Consider the following 21,881-nt stretch of genomic DNA (forward strand, 5'->3'; position numbering starts at 1 on the left):
ACGTTTCACAAACTGTAAAAAAAATACACTTTTAATAGGGCTTTTTGTGAACTACAGCTTTGTGTAAATAACTTATCACGATCTCTCTGAGTTTTCATACCGTAGGCTTCCACGCAATTGGTTTCTCGAACCTAATCGCCTGGTTCTCACCCCAGGGGAACCGATTGTGAATCCCTCCCGAGTTATTTTGGAATGGCAGGAATGAGGAGGAGGAGGAGTTGGTTGCAAAAGCAAATGAATCCATTCTGAGATGGCTTCTATATACACCCGTCTTGGGTTTGTCTCCTCGTTTTGCAATGCACGGGCTGTTTTATAGAAACTGCTGTATATTATTTGTAAATGTCTTAATGTGGACAGGGAGGTGTCGAAGATTATGATGATGATGCTGATGATGCTACGATTTGAGTGACAACTACTACCGCGTGGAATAAATGGATCGCGTAAATGGTCGCGCCTGGCTCCTGTCGTGATGAATGACGGCACCCCCCACGGCACCCCCCACGGCACCCCCACGGCACCCCCCACGGCACCCCGCACGGCACCCCCCACGGCACCCCCCACGGCACCCCCCACGGCACCCCCCCACGGCACCCCGCACGGCACCCCCCACGGCACCCCCCACGGCACCCCCCACGTCACCCCCCACGGCACCCCCACGTCACCCCCCACGGCACCCCCCACGGCACCCCCCACGGCACCCCCCACGGCACCCCCCACGGCACCCCCCACGGCACCCCCACGGCACCCCCCACGGCACTGGGAGGAGATTCTGGTGGGAAGAGAAGTGGTTGTGGGGGGGGGGTAGTGGGTGTGGAGAGGTGGGGAGATAGGGGGGTTGAGAGGGGGGGGGGTGGGTTGAGAGGGGGGGTGGGTTGAGAGGGGGGGAGGGGTGGGTTGAGAGGGGGGGCGGTGGGTTGAGAGGGGGGGGCGGGGGGTTGAGAGGGGGGCGGGGGGTTGAGAGGGGGAGTGGTGGGTTGAGAGGGGGGGGGTGGGTTATAGGGGGGGTGGGTTTATAGGGGGAGTGGGTTGAGAGGGGGGAGGTGGTGGAGGTTGTTGTGGCTGGAGGGGGAGGAGTTCCACCGCCGTGGGTCACGCATCCACTTCCGGGGCACGGCAGGGCCCCTCACACCGGGCCGAGGAGGCGAGCGGTGGTGGTGGTGGTGGCCCGACAGACGCGGCACGAACTCGTCAACACAAAATACACATTTATATATTAAACGCACAACACATATATTACACAACACTATATTTATATATTACACACACAACACGCGAAATCGCCATTGTTAAATCAAAAAACCTACCGCCGTTACCAGCAGCAGCAGCGGCAGTAGCAGCATCACGGCGGCAGGGCCGAGAGGCGGAGGAGGAGGAGGAGGAGGCGTCGTTGTCGTGGTCGTCTCGGTCGTCGTGGTCGTCTCGGTCGTCTCGTGCCGCCCATGAGGGGCGATGCTCGACGCCGTTCGCTTCGTGGAGCGGCGGCGCAGGGCGCGCGGCTCCGAGGCGACGGCGCTGCGCCGCGGGCTGCAGGCGGCGCGCCTCGCCACGGCCCGCGGACTCTTCCACCGCGAACTGCGCGGACACTTCGGCTGCGTCAACGCCGTCGAGTTCTCGTGCGGGGCTGGATCGTGGCTCGTGTCAGGTGCGGGGGGCGGGGGGGTTGAGCCGGCGGCACACACACACACAGAGGGGTACACACACACGGACACATACACACACACCGGTACACACACACACGGGTACACACACAGGGGTACACACACATGGGCACACACACACACGGGTACACACAGAGGTACACACACACGGGCACACACAGGGGTACACACACACGGGCACACACACACGGGTACACACAGAGGTACACACACACGTACACATACACTCACACGGGTACACACACACACGGGCACACACACACGGGTACACACACACACACGGGTACACACACACACACGGATACACACACACGGGCACACACACACACGGGCACACACACACACACGGGCACACACACGCACGGGCACACACACACGGGTACACACACACACACGGATACACACACACAGGCACACACACACACGGGCACACACACACACGGGTACACACGGGCACACACACACGGGTACACACACACACGGGTACACACGGGCACACACACACGGGTACACACACACACGGGTACACACGGGCACACACACGGGCACACACACACGGGTACACACACACACGGGTACACACACACGGGCAGCGTGCGCGGCACGACACCGTGTACAGTGCGTCACGGTGTGTACAGTGCGTCACGGTGTGTACAGTGCGTCACGGTGTGTACAGTGCGTGACGTTACAGCGAGAGACAGTGTGTACAGTGCGTGACGTTACAGCGAGAGACAGTGTGTACAGTACGTTGCGGCAAGCCGAAGCGTACAGTTACGCTGCGTACAGTGCGCCGTCGTGCGGGGTACAGTGTAAGTGCGCCACCGTGTACAGTGCGTCGCGGTGTGTACAGTGCTGTGCGTGTGCAGTAGCCGCACGCTCCCCAACGAGTCATGTGGTGGTGGTGGTGATAGTGGTGGTGGTGGTGATAGTGGTGGTGATAGTGTTGGTGGTGGTGGTGATAGTGGTGGTGGTGGTGATAGTGGTGGTGGTGGTGATAGTGGTGGTGATAGTGGTGGTGGTGATAGTGGTGGTGGTGATAGTGGTGGTGATAGTAATGGTGGTGGTGATGGTGGTGATCGTAGTGGTGGTGTTGGTGGTGATAGTGGTGGTGGTGATAGTGGTGGTGGTGATAGTAATGGTGGTGGTGATGGTGGTGATCGTAGTGGTGGTGGTGGTGGTAGTGTTGGTGGTGATAGTGGTGGTGGTGATAGTAATGGTGGTGGTGATGGTGGTGATCGTAGTGGTGGTGATAGTGGTGGTGGTGATAGTGGTGATAGTAATGGTGGTGGTGATGGTGGTGGTGATCGTAGTGGTGGTGGTGATAGTGGTGGTGGTAATAGTGGTGGTCGTAGTGGTGGTGGTGATAGTGGTGGTAATAGTGGTGGTGGTGATAGTGGTGGTGATGGTGATATTGGTGGTGATGGTGATAGTGGTGATAGTGTGGTAGTGGTGGTGGCAGTGTGATAGTGGTGGTGGTGATAGTGTGGTAGTGGTGGTGGTGATAGTGGGGGTGGTGATAGTGGTGGTGGTGGTGGTGCAGACATTGGAATTTAGCTCCTGGACATGTTGGCATCGTACATTGTAAATGTAACAGTGCTTTGCAGGTGCAGCATGGACGTGCACGCACGACGTAGAATGTGGGGCCGTCTCTTTATATTTAGCCCAGAACGACGGAGGAGGCCGAGGAAGAGGCGGCTCGAAGCGGCGATGAAGCCAAAGATCTCCCGTATAGCCTCGGACAGACTTAGGGCAAGTGCTGTTCGCGAGTAGCAGCACCTGTAAAGGCGACAACGAAACAAGAGGAGGAGGGTGGGTAGCCAGCAGCACGCACGGCTGGCAGCCTTTGTCTCCCCCGTGCTGATGTTTAATACACATCACACCAGGAACTAATGCTAGGCTGAGTCGACCTAGGGGAGCGGCCCAGGACCGGTTCAGATAATTGTCACTGATGTTGGGCTTGAGTGGGAGTCAAACTCGGGGTCGCTGGGTTCGTAGCGCAGCGCGATCACCGATACACGAAGCGGTGAACCACGCTCGGAACTCACGCGGCGGCATTGGCGGGGTGGTGGCGCAGTGTTCATAACTCGTACCACACGGCAAGGACCTCCTGGGTTCAATTCCTCCCCCAGTTCTGTAGTGAGTGAGTGGAGTTTGTATTCTTTCCTATTCTGCATGAATTTCCTCAGGTTTCTCCGGTTTCCTCCCATATCCAACCCCCTCCCACACACTGTAAATTGGCCAAAATATCCCAATGCTCAAAAGATTACCCGCAAATTCCTCAGTTGGGATCACACAGCAGCAGCGGCATCGCCCCTTGCTGTGAAAACTCAGCAGGACCCTCCTGAAAATAAGTCTTGAGACTCTTGCAAGGCTTTGCCGGGTAAACGAGCACGAATAAAACAGTGATGCATAGACGCCCTGCAGACTTACACGCAGATCCAAGCTAACAGGTAATGTACGCATGGCCAGGTATTAACCTATTGAGGAAATACGAAGAGCCGCAGTGGAAGTGGAGATGGCACAGTGCAGGAAAGAGTGAGTGAGCAAACAGGCGCGCGGGTGAGCGTGCGGGTGAGCGTGCGGGTGAGTGTGTGGGTGCACAAGTGAGGAGCGGTGGCACAATGGTCTTAGCACGCTGCGCTTGGAACTTCGGCGACCCGAGTTCGATTCTCGCTCAAGATCAACAACAGCGGCGAATATTTGAACCAGTTCTGGGCCTCCCCTAGGTCGTCTCGGCCTCAAATGAGTACCTGGTGCGGACGTGGCATTAGCCACAGACCCCCCTCGTGTGCTGTGCCGGCCTTCGTGGGTCTGTTAGGGCTACACGGGGGGTGGGGGGGGGGTTCATTGTCTTGTAGAGGTGCGTAGACGGGGTGCGGCTGTGCGAGCGTGTAGGTGACGGCGTGCGATGGTTGCGTCTGTGAGAGCAGGTGGAGATGACCGGCGCGTGCTGCTCTGGGATGTGGAGCGAGCGGTGCACGGCATGGGCCAGCCCGTGCCCATGACCGGGGAGCATCACTCGAACATCTTCTGCCTGGCCTTCACCTCTGACAACAAACGCATCTTCTCAGCCGGTGACCAAACATGTCCGGGACCTCGCAGGAGAATGGCACGGGACACACGGACACGCCATTCGCCACTAGGTGGCAGTGATGTCACCACGGCGCCTTTGCCAGGCTAGGTGCACTTTGAAGCCACGTGAAGTGTCGGAAGAGACCCAGGTGCCAGGGGTTGACTGACTGAGATGAGTGGGGGATGCACCGTCTGTGCCCCCTTGCCAATTTGCTGCATTTTAGCCGCCCGGCGCTCCGCTCGTTGTTGTGAGCGTCGTTCCTCCGCCCTCCGTTGTTGTTGGAAGGCGACTGCCTCCAACTGACCAGTAGCGTCCTTCACGGGCCTCCTCCACACACACAAAGACAGAGATCCCCCTGTAGCCTTAGCAGGCTCTTGGGGCAAGTGCTGTTCGCGAGCACCTATGAAGGTCGGCACGGCAAACGAGGGGGGCGGGCGGGTGGCCCGCATCCTGCCTGGCCGCCTTTGTCTTTCTCAGGGATCCTGTGCGTCAAGTCTTTCACGAGGTGTGCTGATGAAGGGCCGCTGCCCGAAACGTCACCTGTTTACTTTCGAATTTTTGTTGTTTAAGGCCACGCAGTGTTACTGACCAAGAACGTCCTGAGTTTTGGAGTTCAAATCCGAGCGTTAGCCGCCCCCCGTCGTCGTCGTCACAACGCGTTCTCGGGTGCGGCGAGGTTTTGGCGGATCGCCGGTGTCCGTCGTCTTGACAGGTATCGCTTGTGTCTCCGTTGCAGGCAACGACGAACAGGTCATCCTCCACGACGCCGAGAGGTGAGCGTGCGCGTGTTGTGTGTGCGCTTGTGTTGTGTGTGCGTGTGTTGCGTGCGCGTGTTGTGTGTGTGCGTGTTGTGTGTGCGCGTGTTGTGTGTACACATGTGTTGTGTGCGCGTGTTGTGTGCGCGTGTTGTGTGCGCGTGTTGTGTGCGTGTGTTGTGTGTGCATGCGTGTGTTGTGTGTGCATGCGTGTGTTGTGTGTGTTGTGTGTGTGTGTGTGTGCGTGCGTTCCCCAACGGCAACGCTGTCGTCGTTGTTGTTGATGTAGTCGTCGTTGTTGATGTAGTCGTCGTCCTTGTTGTTGTTGATGTAGTCGTCGTCCTTGTTGTTGTTGATGTAGTCGTCGTCCTTGTTGTTGTTGATGTAGTCGTCCTTGTTGTTGTTGATGTAGTCGTCGTCGTCATTGTTGATGTCGTCGTCGTTGTTGTTGCGCGTGCTCAGGGGCGACACGGTGGACGTGTTTCCGCACGAGGAGGCCGTCTACGGCCTCTCGGTGAGCCCCGACAACGACTGCGTCTTCGCCAGCTCCTCCGACGAGGGCCGCGTGCTCATCTGGGACACGCGGATCTCCCACCACGAGGGTACGCGCACGGCCGCCCGTGGCGGCGGTGGCGGTGGTAGTGCTGGTGGTGGTGATAGTGGTTGTGCTGTTGGTGGTGGTGATGTTAGTGGTGTGATACCCGTTGTGTGGATGATGATGGCGATGGTCACGATATATATCCGGTGGCTTCTCCCGCAGAGCCGTTCTGCCTGGCGAACTACCGCTCGCCGTTCCACGGGGTGATGTTCAACCCCGTGGAGTCGCGCCTCGTCGCCACCGCCAACTCCAAGGAGGGCGTGGGGCTGTGGGACGTGCGCAAGCCTCGCAGGTGGGGGCCCACCGCCTCGCTCGCTCGCTCACCGCACCGTCCACCGCCCGCTCCCTCCCTCCCTCCTCACCTCCCTCCCTCACCCACCCACCTCCCTCCCTCACCCACCTCCCTCCCTCCCCTCCCCCCCTTCCCCGTGGCTGTGCGCCCCCAGCTGCCTGTGGAGCTACGGTGGCGACGGCGGCCCCGCCAGCGCCATGAGCGTTCGCTTCGACGCGAGCGGCGCCCGCCTGGTGGCGCTGCGGCGCCGCCTGCCGCCCGTGCTGCTGGACGTGCGCCACACGCAGCCGCTGTGCCACTTCCAGCACCCCGGCTACTACAACTCGTGCACCATGAAGAGCTGCTGCTTCGCAGGCGACCGCGATCAGGTGACACTTCAGGGAGGTGGGGGGGCTGTGGGGGGGCAGGGGGGCGTGCGGCCCAGGGCGGGGCCGTGAGGGGGGATGGGTGTCAGGGGGGGTGGGTGGCAGAGAGAGAGAGAGTGACGGAGAGCACCGGGGAGATTGTGGGGAGGGCGTGGCGAGAGGGTGGGGAGGGCGTGGGGAGAGGGCGTGGGTAGAGGGCGTGGGACAAGATTGGGGGAGAGTGTGAGGAGAACGCGGGAGAGCATGCAAGGGTGGGAGGGAGTGGAGAGAGAGTGAGGAGTTGCAGGAGAGTTTGGCAGTGTGTAAGAGGGTGTGGGAGAGTTTGTTTAGAGTGTGGAAGAGTAGACGAGAGAGTGGTAGGGTAGGTGAATGAGTGTGGTAGGGTAGGTGAATGAGTGTTGGAGGGTAGGTGAGTGTGTGTGAGTGAGTGTGAGAGAGTGTGAGTGTGTAAGTGTGAGTGAGTGAGTAAGTGTGAGTGAGTGCGAGTGAGTGAGTGTGTGTGTGTGTGTGTGTGAGTGTGAGTGAGTGTGAGTGAGTGTGAGAGAGTGTGTGTGTGTGTGTGAGTGAGTGTGAGTGAGTGCGAGTGTGTGCGAGTGAGTGAGTGTGTGTATGTGAGTGAGTGTGTAAGTGTGAGTGAGTGTGAGTGAGTGTGAGTGAGTGTGTAAGAGTGAGTGTGTGAGGCGCGCTCTCACGACGGTGTGCGTGTGTGTGTCCCCCGTGCGCCAGTACGTGTTGTCGGGGTCGGACGACTTCAACCTCTACATGTGGCGGATCCCCGACGAGCCCATCCAAGGTGGGGGGGTGGTGGCGCCTCTCCCCTCGAGGCCTCTCGCCTGGGACACACGTGACGCACTGGCCCCCCCGCGCCAGTTTGGGGCTCCGTTAAAAAATCACCGCACTGGCAAACCCGTGCCGCGTCAACCCGTACGGTGTACTCCGTGTATTCTTGTCCAGGGAGATTGAGTTTTCGGGTCCATATGGCGCACAGCTGTTTCAATGCGGGCTAAAATAAGTAGATTTGTTTGTGTTTCTCCCTTGTGATGGGACTTTGTAGGATGAACGTTGGGATTTATAGGGGCACGGGGTGACCAACAAGGTCTGAGTTGGTCTGTAATTCAGGTAGGGCACTGATAAGGGGTTGACAGATATGCAAATATCCCCTGTGTAGCCTTGACAGACGGTTGGGGCAAGTGTTGTTGGCGAGCACCTACGAAGGCGTGAACGGTACGCATGGCGGGGTGGGTGGCGAGCACCGCGCCCGACCGAAATTGTCTCCCCAGTGGCGATGTTTACACACCGTAGCAGTTACTCATTTGAGGCTGAGTCGACCTAGGGGAGGCCATGGACCAGTTCGGGTAATCGTCATCGGTGTTGCCCGTGACCGGGAATAGAACTCGGGTTGCCGGGTTCACAGCGCGGCAGGCGAACCGCCCGGCTGGCACTCTGCCACACGCATCCTGGCCCCACATTGGGCAATGCAGTGGTATCCAGCACTAATCTTTTACTTCAGGGTATCTTTAGGGCTGAGCGGACCCCGATCCCCCGACCCCCTCCCCCCACCCACCACGTGCGCTGTGTGGACGGGGGGTGCAGAGGCCGAGCGGACGGTGCCGCGGGCCTTCTTGGTGCTGAAGGGCCACCGCTCGATCGTCAACCAGGTCCGCTTCAACAACAACACGCACATGCTGTGCTCCTCCGGGGTCGAGAAGGTCATCAAGGTACCGTCACCCGACACCCCCCCCCCGCCCTGGCGATGCCTCCGAATAATAATAAGTTACTACATCGGTGAGCTGCTGCGCTTGGTAGGATGGGCGTTGTTTGGTTCCACATGTATGTGTGTTGGGCGATTCGTTTTGCAGTTCCTGTACTTTGCACTCCTATCGTGTTTTTGTATCGTTTGTTGTTGTTGTTGTCGTAACGTTCTTACCCCGTGCCCCTACTACTGGGCATCTGTCAAAAAGAGCTTCATAGCTCATTGGAATCGTCCACTGTAAATAATTATTCTGATTCTGATGCCGTTACTCCCCGGTGCGTCCGTCCGCTTGGAATCGATTCGCGGCACGGTTTTGGCTTTGACCGCGGAGCGATCGCGGGGCAGGGGACCAAATACGTTGCCAGGCAATTAGAAGCGCTTCTCGTGTGTTAGTTTGCTGTCCTTCCCCTAACACACCTCCGATTGGCGTGGTTGGCTACGTGCGGTGCGAACGTGGCTCAAACATACGTGCGGGCCCTCTCCACCACCCGACACGGCCGAGCAGAATGACCGCGCACCTCCGCCAAGGGTGAAGCCGTGGCCATCGCGTCCGGCTGCTGGAGGGGTCGCGGCCAAAATCGTGGCGAATACAAAAACGCAACCACGTGGCCTCGCCCAACACACGAATACGGATCAACCGCTGCCCCTCTGTTACCCACCCCACCCACCCCACCCCACCCACCCCACCCCCCCCACCCACCCACTCCACCCACCCACGCCACCTGCCCTCTACTCGTTTTCCGCAGTCCTCGTGTTTCGGTCTCCTCTCTGCTCGTGCGACGGGCTGAACGGGACCACCCCTGTCAACCCAAATCATATGACACCCCCCGCCCCGCCGCCCCCCCCCCCCTCGCCGCCCCCACCCCCTTGCCCAGGTTTGGTCCCCGTTCGTGCAGCCCGGTTCCCGCGGCGACCTGTCTGGCGAGGCGCAGGAGCCGCGCCGGGCCATGTACACGCACGAGGAGTACATCGGCCTGGTGCTGTCGAGCGGCTCGGCGCTCTCGCACGACTACGGGCAGCAGTCGCTGGACGAGGACCCGCGCATGATGGCCTTCTTCGACTCGCTGGTGCAGCGCGAGGTGGACGGCTGGAGCTCGGCGTCCGACAGCGACGCCAGCCCCGGGGCGCTCGCCTGGGTGCCACGCGGCGGCGGCGGCGGTGGTGCCGCGGCGGGGGCCGAGCGGAGCCCCCTGACGGGGGTGCTGATGCCGGTGAGCGGGGGGGGGGGGGGGAGTCGGTGTGGGTGGGGGTGTGTGTGTGTGTTGAAGTGTGAGTGTGTGTGTGTGTGTTGAAGTGTGCGTGAGTGTGTGGGAGTGTGTGTGGGAGTGTGTGAGTGTGCGTGTTTTGTATGGGAGTGTATGAGTGTGTGTGAGTGTGTGTGTGTTTGTATGGGAGTGTGTGTGGGAGAGTGTGTGTGGGCGAGTGTGGGTGTGTTGGAGAGTGTTGGGGAGTGGTGTTGCAGTGGTTATCGCACTGCCCTACGAATCCGGCCACCCGAGTTCGATTCCCGCTCGCAGCCACCAACACCGGCATGGGCCCCCCCTAGGTCGACTCCGCCTCAAATGTGTACCTGGTGCGGTGTGTTAACATCGCCACTGGGGTGCTAAAGGAAGCTGGGCATGGCGGTTGGGGCACGACAGTCTGTCAAGACGATAGAGGGGAGCGCGTACGTGCCGTGACGGCGAGTGACCGTGGCCGGTGGTCTGTGTTTACGCGCCAGCTGGACGAGTGGGAGCGCCAGCCTCGCGATCCGCGGCCCCTGCATCCTCCCCGCATCCCTCGCGGCGCGGCTCCCTCGGCCGCCGCCCCTCGCGGAGCCGCCGCCGCCGCCGCCAGCAGCAGCAACAACGACGACGGCGCCGCCGGCGGCACCGACAACAACAACAACGACGCCAGCAGCAGCGGCGGCAACGGGAGAGGCGGCACGCGGCAGCGGTGGCGGCGGCGCCGCGCCGCGGACGTTTCGCCGGACACGTCGGACGGCGACGGCAATGGCGGCGGCGGCGGCGGCGGGGAGCGCCGCCCGCCTGACGCCGACCAAAATGACGACGACGACGACGGAAAGAAAAACGGAGGCGGCGACGGAGCGGGAGAGAGCAGCGAGAGCGGCGAGGACCGGCGAGCCAGCATGCGCCGGCGCAACGCGGCACGCACGCGCGCCCGCAAGCAGAGGAGCCGCCGGCACCCACCGGACGGGGAGGCGGCCCCCGCCGCCGCCTGCGAACCGCCGACGACGTCGAGGACGACGGCGCCGACGACGTCGAGGACTGCGTCGCCGTCGTCGTCCTCGTTGTCGTCCGAGGGGGGCGGCGACGGCGCGGGGCCGGCGGCGTCGTCGTCATCCGACACGAGCGCCCGCTTTGGTGACGGCGCCGCGGAAGCCCGCAAGGTGTTCCGCGTCTACAACAAGATCTGCAACAGCTACAGGAGGCACCTGCGCAAGGGGCGGCAGCAGCAGCCGCAGCAGCGGGAGGAGGAGGAGGAGGAGCGGCGTGCGGTCGCGGGTGACGCGGAGGAGGACGGCGCCGGAGAATGGATTTTGATCAGAGGCCCGTACCACGACGACGACGACGTTGACGACGACGTTGACGACGACGTTGACGACGACGACGTCGACGTTGGGTCCAACAGGCCGGCCCGACAGACGCCCACGTGCAGCTGGCTCACGGACGAGGAGGAGGAGGAGGGGGGCGGCGATGCCGGTGGCAGCGCCGCGAGCGGGAAAAGGCGAGCGATGGACAAAGCCTCGTCGTCGGCGTCGTCGATGTCGTCCTCGTCGTCCGGTTTCGACGAGGCGAGGGGCGCCACGTCCAGACGTCGCCGACTGGCGAACGGCAAAGCACCGGCGCCGGCCTCGTCGTCGTCGTCGTCCTCGGCGGCGTCGTCGCGGGCCTCGACCTCGTCGTCCCCGACATCGTCGCGGGCCTCGACCTCCTCGTCACACTCTTCATCATCCGGGGACGGGCGCCGGCATTGCCGCCGCGGCCGCCATTGCCGCCGGGTGACGGAGAGCGACGAGGAGGAGGAGGGGGAGACGAAGAGGAACGGTGACTTTGGGGCCCGCGGCGACTCCGGAGGCGGCGGCGCCACCGCCGCGGCCGCTGCCCGGGCGTCCAAACGACGGCACGAGGAGGAGGAGGAGACGGACGCGGGCGAGGAGGTGGTTGAGGAGGTGGGCAATGACAAGGAGGCGGCATCGCCCAAGCCGGGCGGAAAGAGAAAGCAGAAGAGGCAGCGCTGACGGGGGAACCGAGACGGGAGCGGCAGCGGCGGTGGCTTCGCTCCTCACCGAGCGCTTTCTGGGTCGCGGGTCGGTGAGCGGAGCAGGCGGCCGTGGCCGCAGCGAGAGGAGGAGGTCTGCTGGACTGGTGTGCTGGACGTGGTGGGCTGGACTGGTGTGCTGGACGTGGTGTGCTGGACTGGTGTGCTGGACTGGTGTGCTGGACGTGGTGTGCTGGACTGGTGTGCTGGACTGGTGTGCTGGACTGGTGTGCTGGACTGGTGTGGTGGACTGGTCTGCTGAACTGGTGTGCTGGACTGGTGTGCTGGACTGGTGTGCTGGACTGGTCTGCTGGACTGGTGTGCTGGACGTGGTGTGCTGGACTGGTGTGCTGGACTGGTGTGGTGGACTGGTCTGCTGGACTGGTGTGCTGAACTGGTGTGCTGGACTGGTGTGCTGGACTGGTGTGCTGGACGTGGTGTGCTGGACTGGTGTGCTGGACGTGGTGTGCTGGACGTGGTGTGCTGGACTGGTGTGCTGGACGTGGTGTGCTGGACTGGTGTGGTGGACTGGTCTGCTGGACTGGTGTGCTGGACTGGTGTGCTGGACGTGGTGTGCTGGACGTGGTGTGCTGGACGTGGTGTGCTGGACTGGTGTGCTGGACGTGGTGTGCTGGACGTGGTGTGCTGGACTGGTGTGCTGGACGTGGTGTGCTGGACTGGTGTGCTGGACTGGTGTGCTGGACGTGGTGTGCTGGACGTGGTGTGCTGGACTGGTGTGCTGGACGTGGTGTGCTGGACGTGGTGTGCTGGACGTGGTGTGCTGGACGTGGTGTGCTGGACGTGGTGTGCTGGACGTGGTGTGCTGGACGTGGTGTGCTGGACGTGGTGTGCTGGACTGGTGTGCTGGACGTGGTGTGCTGGACGTGGTGTGCTGGACTGGTGTGCTGGACGTGGTGTGCTGGACGTGGTGTGCTGGACGTGGTGTGCTGGACGTGGTGTGCTGGACGTGGTGTGCTGGACTGGTGTGCTGGACGTGGTGTGCTGGACGTGGTGTGCTGGACTGGTGTGCTGGACTGGTGTGCTGGACTGGTGTGCTGGACTGGTGTGCTGACTGGTGTGCTGGACGTGGTGTGCTGGACTGGTGTGCTGGACGTGGTGTGCTGGACTGGTGTGCTGGACGTGGTGTGCTGGACTGGTGTGCTGGACGTGGTTGCTGGACGTGGTGGCCGGAGTGGTGTGCGGACGTGGTGTGCTGGACGTGGTGTGCTGGACGTGGTGTGCTGGACGTGGTGTGCTGGACTGGTGTGCTGGACTGGTGTGCTGGACTGGTGTGCTGGACGTGGTGTGCTGGACGTGGTGTGCTGGACGTGGTGTGCCGGACGTGGTGTGCCGGACGTGGTGTGCTGGACGTGGTGTGCTGGACGTGGTGTGCTGGACTGGTGTGCTGGACGTGGTGTGCCGGACGTGGTGTGCCGGACGTGGTGTGCTGGACGTGGTGTGCTGGACGTGGTGTGCTGGACGTGGTGTGCTGGACTGGTGTGCTGGACTGGTGTGCTGGACTGGTGTGCTGGACGTGGTGTGCTGGACGTGGTGTGCTGGACGTGGTGTGCTGGACGTGGTGTGCTGGACTGGTGTGCTGGACGTGGTCTGCTGGACTGGTGTGGTGGACTGGTGTGCTGGACTGGTGTGCTGACTGGTGTGGTGGACTGGTGTGCTGGACTGGTGTGCTGGATGTGGTGTGCTGGACGTGGTGTGCCGGACTAAATATTTTGAGGGTCGCCAGCTTGGACGGATCTGGCTGAGAAACGGCGCGCCGTGCCCCCACGGCTCCGACGGGCAGCGCTGGCGGGCGGCGAAGGTTTTCCCCGCAGTCCACCGTCGTGCCGTCTACCCTGACGGGCGACGACATCGTCGCTCGCTCGCAAACTGTGCGGTGGATCGAGCCGCGGTGGTGCGAGCGCGTGTATCTGCGTCCGTACGTACAAAACGAAACTAAAAGCTAAACTATTTTGTGTTTTACCAGGTAAGGCCCACTGAGCTGTGTAGCTCTTTTTTCAGAAGTGACCTGGCCACAAATGACAGCTCAACTAAGTGGCTTATCGCGTGGAAATATACGGTGGCCAAATACCGGAGGATCCCGAGAAAAATCCGCACTGCCACGGGGGGAGAGAGAGACGGAAACTCCAAATCTACAGCAGCAGGCGTCAGGGTTGGGATCAAATCCACGACCTCCCGTATACCAGGCGAGGGAGTTAACATCTCCGAGCCACCGTGGCGCCCCAAAACCCGTGACCCACCGCAGCCGCTCTTGCGTGGGCGAGGCGGCGATGCGAATGCCGCCGGTGAGAGGGCTCGTGTGAGGGTGGACCGTGCCACGGTTCGGTGGGAGGTGAGCTTCGTTGGTTTAGTCAACGTTGTCATCGTTATGCCTTCTGGCACGCCCCGAGAGCCTTCCTCCCCACTGGGAGTTGTTCGCCCTGCCCCTTCCAGCTTTGACTCGGGACAGTCCGGGAATTGGCATCTGTGTTGGGGATTGCAGCAGGGATGAGTTTGTACCGAGTTCCGGTACCGGTATTTGGGGCCGTCCATGAGGGGGAGTCACCGCGCGTGGGCCCCCCGACGCTTTCAAACTAAACCGGCGGGAGTATCATGTCTGGCACCACCGTGACGTCGAAGCGCAGGGCCCCCCAAAGTGCGGGGCCCGGGGCTGTCTCCTCGATCTGCCTTCTACCCCGAGTTGCCGTGTTGACATCGATTGCAGTCGACTGCGACACCCCGAGTTGCCGATCCAGAACTACGCCTGGGTTTGCGCCGGGGGAAAGGTGGCAGCCCTCACCCACTGACTCATTCGCTCACTCACTCTCAACCATTCACCATCTGTGACCCACTGATTCATTCACCCATTCGTATTCCAAGTCACTCAGTAACTCGCCCACCCACTCGCACCACTCACTCGCCCACCTACCCACTCATCCACGCACGAGGATTGCCAGATTTGTCCCGGACAGTCCCGAGAATTGGCATCAATGTGCGGGTGGCAGCAGGAACCGATTTGTCCCGAGACCTGGGTACCGGGTTTGCGTTGAGCTGTATTGCAGTGAGACTGCGTAGCGTTGATTTTAAGCCCAGGCCGAGTGATAAATGTTCGGGTTTGGTATGCGGTGGAAAAGTTCGCATCACTGGTAGCCAGATCCAGCATTGTCCACCCGCCAACAGAGAGCCCTGTTACCACACCCGGCACCAACTGCTCGCAAAAAACTTTTGTCTGTTGCTCCGTTGTTTCGTCAGGACTTGCACTCTGTAATATATTCTGTCATCGCACGTGGGATCGTAAATGGGAACCTTTCCTGAGGAAAGCGGAATACAACAAAAAGATGATGGGAGCGCAGCAGCGGAAGAAGAAGAGGAGGAGGAGTCGAGAGAGGTGCACGCTGGGAATTGCAGTCCCCCGAGAGACGGAACGCACGGGCCGTACTCCGACCGTCAAACAGAAGTGGGGGGGGGGGGGGGGGGGGGGTTTTGGCCGGGACAGCTCACGGCCGCAAATGTGTGTTCGGACCGGTGGACGACGCTTTCCCGGCGGATTCGCAGCCGAGAGAAGGAGAGCGGGCGCCGCCAACGTACGGGGCGCACGCCGCGGAGACGGAGCGACGGAGGTGGGCTCGCACGCAGCCGGCGCCCGCTCGGCTCGGGAACCCACTTCCCGTCCGAGACGACAGGGCCGAGCGGTCTCCTCAACCCTCCCTGGCGCTCGCCCATCTTCTCAACCCTCCCCGGCGCTCGCCCCCATCTCCTCAACCCTCCCCGGCGCTCGCCCCCATCTCCTTGGGGTTCCGCGGCGCGGCCCTTAAAGGCACGGGGCGGCGGCTTCGTCGCTGCAACGGCCCCCCCCCCCCCGGGTTGGGTTTTGATCCGATGGGTTCTCCTCGCCAACGCAGCTGCGGCGTCGCGCAGCACGACCCGGGAAGCCCGCGCGGCCTGGGTGGTGAGGAGCAGCCGAAAGGGAAGAGCCGTCTCAGCCTCGAGTCGGCAGGGAGACGGAGGGGAGTTGTAGATGGTCGGGGAAGCAGAGGAGGAGCGACCTCCCATTAAGCAGACATGGACTGGGAGATTTGACCTGAGGCCGTGGTTGCTGGAGAGTGGAGTGAGATGAGAGGGGAGAGGCAGGAGAGTACGTGGAGGGGAGGGGAGTGAGATGAGTGGGGAGAGGCAGGAGAGTGCGTGGAGGGGGGTGAGGTGAGAGGGGAGAGGCAGGAGAGTGCGTGGAGGGGTGAGAGGGGAGAGGCAGGAGAGTGCGTGGAGGGGGGTGAGGTGAGAGGGGAGAGGCAGGAGAGTACGTGGAGGGGAGTGAGGTGAGAGGGGAGAGGCAGGAGAGTGCGTGGAGGAGTGAGAGGGGAGAGGCAGGAGAGTGCGTGGAGGGGAGAGGCAGGAGAGTACGTGGAGGGGAGTGAGGTGAGAGGGGAGGTTGTGGTCACGTGGCCGTGCTGCGGTGTCTCCCGAGTTCACGTGGCCCCACCAGCGTCGTGTCTCCAACTTTGTTGTTATTGCAAAAACGAACAAATGAACACGTGCTCATGTCGTGATGAACGTCGCTCTGTTCTATTCCTCTTATTAATTCGTCCGGAAGTGAAATATTTATGAAATCGTAAAGTTGAAAAGTAGCTTTTCATTAAATTACCGTTCTGCCGAAACTTTTTTTTCGTACAAAGTGGTGGTGGTGGTGACGACGTGAGGTCGGTTGTACCGACAGAGGGCGGACACTTTGCTGTGCTGCGCGAGTTGTCAGCGGCTGTGAATGCGAGGCTGTTGTCAGTGGTAGCCGCGGCCTCTTCTGTTTCACCGAACCTGCGGTGGAATCACTTCCCGTTAGACGATCAGTGCCTATCGACATCCAGCGTCTCATCAGCAGACTCGCATGTACAGTATGTTGAACTTCTTTCGCACCGTACGTAGCCAGCCCTGCCGATCGGAGGTTGCGAAACGGCATAGCCACGGCTACGCCGTACACGCACAGACGACGCAACACCAATGGGCCGTGAAACTGACGTCGCGATAACCGCCACGTTGTGACGCCTGGTATCGTCCCGTGTCATCCATCGGTCTCCCCGCATTGTAACAAGGCCCGCTCACTAGTCGGGAGGTGGTGGAGGTGGTGGTGGCTGCCGCTGCTGCTGCCGCTGCCTGTGATCCAGCACTGTGCGTGTGGATCACCGGCACACGTGGATCGCCGCCACACGCACGGCGTGAAACTCGCTGCCCCTGGGCGTCGAGGAAGAGCACAAATGTGGACTAATCTCCATCGGTGCCGTCGTCGTCATGGGACAGCGTGGTGCCGCCTCTGATGCTCCGTGGGTTGTCACCGGCCGCTCCGGTGTCCTCCCACGTGTATCAGTCCACTCGCGAATTGGCAGAAAGCATCTTGATATACGGAGGACCGCAGAGCGTGGGTAATTTTTAGTGGCGTCGGATCCTCACCGCGTGGCTGCTGCTGCCTTCCCGCTTCTCGTCTGTGGTTCCTCTTCCTGGTGCCTTTGAGTCGTCCTCTCTGTCTCAGTCGTCCTCTCTGAGTCGTCCTCTCTGAGTCGTCCTCTCTGAGTCGTCCTCTCTCTGAGTCGTCCTCTCTGAGTCGTCCTCTCTGAGTCGTCCTCTCTGAGTCCTCTATGAGTCGTCCTCACTCTGAGTCGTCCTCTCTGCGAGTCCTCTCTCTGAGTCCTCTCTATGAGTCGTTCTCTCTGAGTCGTTCACTCGGAGTCGTCCTCTCAACGAGAGTGAGGAGCGGGTGCCGTGCGGCGTTAAGAGGCATTTGACACATCCCATCAGCCAATACGCCCCTTGATATTGTTGTTAATTTGTGGAAGCACAGCGATTGTAAAGTGTCGGCGGAGTTGCTCGCTTATTTATTTTGATGGCGGTATAAAAAAATGAGGATGCCGCGCGCGGCCCACAAGGGGGAGCGCTCCACTCGCAGCAGCATCGCCCCCTGCGGGGTTCACACGCGCCGCGCGATTTGGGTGAGCAGAGAGCGCAGCACCCAGCCGCCTTTGTCTCCCCGGTGGCGATGTTCACACACCACACCAGGTAATCATTTGAGACCTCCGGGAGGCCCAGGACCGGTTCAGATAATCGTCGCCGGTGTTGGCCGTGAGCGGGAATCGAACTCGGGTCGCCGGTTTCGTAGCGTAGAGCGCTAAACCGCTACACAACGCGCGCACACACAGTCACACACACAGTCACACACACGGTCACACGGTCACACACACAGTCACACACACAGTCACACACAGACGGTCACACACACACGGTCACACACAGTCACACACACAGTCACACACACGGTCACACACAGTCACTCACACACACACACACGGTCACACACACACCGACGGTCACACCCACGTGAAGTTCAAGAGCTCCCTGCCTGTCAATGCCACCACCCCTCGTCTCAGCTTCCTGCCTCTTGCCGTGCCCCCCCCCCCCCCCCCACGGCTTATCGCGCACAGCAGACGCCGCCAGCCAGATCCTCTTCCGCCTGTGGCGCAGTCGAAATGTCATCCAGGGGCCGATCTCACACCTCCATCCATCATCACCACCATCACCACCACCATCACCACCACCATCACCACCTGGCTGTGGAGGCCTCGCCCTTGCTTCACAGTGGAAGCGTCCTCCAGGGCCCGATCTCGCAGCCCAATCCATCACCATCACCGCCACCATCTGGCTTTAATTCTCTAACCACGTCCGTCCCCGCACACACACACACACACAACCGTGTTGTCCGGACTGTGGGAGAGTTGTTTCAGATTGTTTATGTTCGGCTAATCACGGCAACATTCGCTCCCAATCCACCCCTTGCCCGCGGGCGCGTGAGGCGCATTGGAGACATCGCAGAGCCCTGCGCCCAGTCGCCTCGTCGACACGCCGGGGGGGGGCTCGCGAGCTCGTCCTGTGCGGACCCCTTTGAGTGCTTGTATACCACCTCCCCCCTCTTGACACCCCCACCCTCTTTACCCCCCCCCCCCCTCTTCACACCCCCCCCGGAGCACGTGGTGAGACTTCTCCGGGCCCTCGAGTTCCATGCCTCGACTCGGCAGTCGTCGCTCGGCTGCCGCATTGCCCCACCCCACCACCCCAATGCTAATTATTTTAACAACCTAAACTTTGTTCGCCAATGTTACCCAGGTGAAGGCCACGATGAGCGCTTTGTTGTTGTTGTTGTCAGAGGCGAGCTGGCCAACGCGTGATGATGGCTCGTCGTCGAAATCGGCCGATGCCATCACCAACCTCGTGCGAGGAAATACTCTTTGGTTCTTTCGCTGAAGTCACGTAGTTGGAAATAAAATAAAACAAATCACGACGTTTCGATTGCAACACAAGCAATCATCATCAGGTGGGAAAACCACAGCAAGACATTTTTTGGGGGAAATGTGTCGCGGCCGTCAAAAAATCATCTCGACGCACGCGACTGCCGTGTGGCAACGCGCGTGACCCGGGGAACAATCCACGCGAACCGACCACGGGGACGCGCACACAGAAAAAAACACGCGGACTCCAAATACACAACAGCAGGCATCGTCAGGGTTCGGGCTCGAACTCACGGTCTCCTGCGTCCCAGGCGAGGGAGTTCACATCTCCTCGCCACCACGAAGGCGGCAGTAGCAGGCCCCTCCTGAAGAAGAGGCCCCGAGTCTTGCGACTCGACGGGGACTTTGCTGGGCGAGTGAGCGGCATTGGTGGCGCTCGTGATCTCGTCATGATCGCACCGCACACGGGCCCAGTGCAGCATGGACACGGAGGGGCGCTGCCGAGGGTTTACCAGCGGGTTACAGCAGCGCTTCTCGCCATCACCTCGTTCGCTCCCTCCCTCCCCCCGCCATCCCATTGTCACGCGTCTATTGTTGTGCTCGCTTGTCATCGTTGTGTTGTCTGTCTCGTTTGTATCGTCACTTTGCATTTGTTGTATCTGTCTAGATTGTATTGTCTTTCTTATTTGTATTGTTTATCTCGTTTGTATTGTCTCGTATTTGTATTGTTTGTGCAGATTGTATTGTGACACGTGCGAATCCATGCTCCTGCATCGTGAGCGATAAGAATCAAGTCTCGTCTTACTCATTGTGATGTTCCCAGCGTTTTAAGGCGGTGCATTCGCGTGGCACAATTTAAAAGTGTACCCAGACAAGAATAAATCTATTTTCAAATTGCACCCATGTGTCGGCGGAGTGCGAGATGTGTCGGCGGAGTCCGAGACCTCTGAGCGATGTCTCCATTGTGTAACACGAAGTGACTCGGCCCATCCACTCACTCGCAGCGAAGACAAAGATCCCCCGTATAACCTGAACAGACGTTTTGGGCAAGTGCTGTTAGCGAGCACCTATGAAGGCCGGCACGGCACGCGAGGGCGTGGGTGGCCAGCACCACGCCCGACCGCCTTTGTCTCCCCAGTGGCGACGTTTACACCCGACACCGGGCACAGTAGTACTTATTTGAGGCCGAGTCGACCGAGCACCGATTCAGAAAATCGCCACCGGTCGAACTCGGCTCTCTGTCTGGGTGCCTCGTGCAGGGCGCTAACCGCTCCGCCACCGCTCCACCGTCCTTCTTGGGTGCCCCGACCCCCTTCCCGGCATCACGACCCGAGGTGAGACCAAGTTGCACCGGGAAGCGAGTCGAGATTCTCGCCAGTTTAGCGACTCCGTGGCAGCCTTTCGGACGCACCCCCACCACCGGGCCCCCCCCCCTCACCGGGCCCTCCCCCCCCCCCCCTCCACCGGGCCCCCCCCACCGGGGCCGCGCGTCGCGTCCGCACCGGGACGTTTGGTGGCTTCGGTGTCGCGCTGAGCCCCCCCCCCCCCCCACTTCAACGGTGGCAGCTGAAAGGAGTTCAAAGGAAGTCGCAGACACCGCCTTGTTGTGAAATACCCAACGCAGAAGATCCCTTGGGGTTGATCTTCCACGAAGCTGCTCATGGTCCACCCCAGAACGCATCCACTGCACGGACCATGGCAGCGGTAGCTGCGGATCGTAGCTGACGGTGTGAAATGTGAAACTCTGCAGCAGTAGCGGTGCGACCGTGGTCATCATCCAGAACAGAGGCCGTGCACAGCGCGGGACGACGCAATGCCCCGATCCACAAATACGAAGGAGACATCATCGCAGCTCCGATGTTGATGATGACGACACGCGACTCCACCGGAATGTGAGATTGTGTAGCTGCCTTGCGGCGACATCGGCCGCCGTGCGACAGCGAGAAGTGTGGCTCAAGTTGCAGCGACGTCACGGAAAACCCAACAAACCCCAACATTCATCCCGGAATTTATCGTCTCAAATGCCCCCGTGTCAACACGATCACCTCATCTCAAGTCTAATTATACCACCCCCCCCACCCCCTCCCCATTTCAGCGCGCCCACCCCCCCCCCCCCCCCATAGTCCTCAGCCGCATTTATTTTAAAACAGAATCCTTCAGACAGAATCCTTCATCTGGACAAGCGCGGCGAGATGGAGCAGCCTCGCCTGCAAGGGGACCCAGGGCACGCGCGACGACGCGTCGCGTCGTCTGCAGACACGCGGTTAAGATGGAACACGGCCGCCCCAGGTCCCCTGACAGCGCCCACCACACGTGCCTGCTGCTGGAGGCCTCGGGGCGAACAGCATGCCAGACGAGGTCCTCTCTGAGGCCCCTGAGGTCCGAGCTGGCTCCAGTCCCGGTGATTCAATCGTCTCGGTGTCCTGGCGCCGACCCACCACCACCCCCACCACCACCACCACCCCCCACCACCACCCCCACCACCACCACCCCCACCACCACCACCCCCACCACCACCACCCCCACCACCCCCCACCACCACCCCCACCACCACCCCCCACCACCACCCCCACCACCACCCCCCACCACCACCCCCCACCACCACCACCCCCATCACCACCACCCCCATCACCACCACCCCCATCACCACCCCCACCACCATCACCCCCACCACCACCACCCCCCACTACCCCCACCACCACCACCACCACCCCCACCACCATCACCCCCACCACCCCCCACCACCACCCCCACCACCCCCCACCACCCCCACCACCCCCCACCACCACCCCCACCACCACCGCCCCCCCCACCGCCGCCCCCCCCACCGCCCCCCCCCCACCGCCCTATTCTGAAGCATTTGC

The 21,881-nt window shown here is 61.1% G+C and overlaps 1 protein-coding gene across 2 annotated transcripts; it reads left to right on the forward strand.

Moving 5' to 3' along the window:
• Positions 1-1,100: 1,100 nt before the first annotated feature.
• Positions 1,101-12,134, forward strand: DCAF5 (DDB1 and CUL4 associated factor 5). 2 transcript variants are annotated; one of them, XM_061573657.1, is made up of 10 exons: positions 1,101-1,642; positions 4,589-4,732; positions 5,468-5,504; positions 5,949-6,088; positions 6,247-6,376; positions 6,531-6,744; positions 7,468-7,534; positions 8,335-8,459; positions 9,370-9,705; positions 10,215-12,131. In XM_061573657.1, exons 1-10 carry the CDS (start codon positions 1,450-1,452, stop codon positions 11,733-11,735), a joined length of 2,907 nt encoding a protein of 968 aa, XP_061429641.1. In that variant the 5' UTR covers positions 1,101-1,449; the 3' UTR covers positions 11,736-12,131. The 2 variants fall into 2 exon arrangements, with proteins under 2 accessions (XP_061429641.1, XP_061429642.1); XM_061573658.1 differs by lacking the exon at positions 1,101-1,642 and adding an exon at positions 3,376-3,467 and having other exon boundaries at positions 10,215-12,134.
• The last annotated feature ends 9,747 nt before the right edge of the window (positions 12,135-21,881 follow it).

The sequence above is a fragment of the Lethenteron reissneri genome, chromosome 53, assembly GCF_015708825.2.
Source record: "Lethenteron reissneri isolate LAM-NWPU_2019-01 chromosome 53, ASM1570882v1, whole genome shotgun sequence".
In the NCBI taxonomy this organism is placed as follows: Eukaryota; Metazoa; Chordata; class Hyperoartia; order Petromyzontiformes; family Petromyzontidae; genus Lethenteron; species Lethenteron reissneri.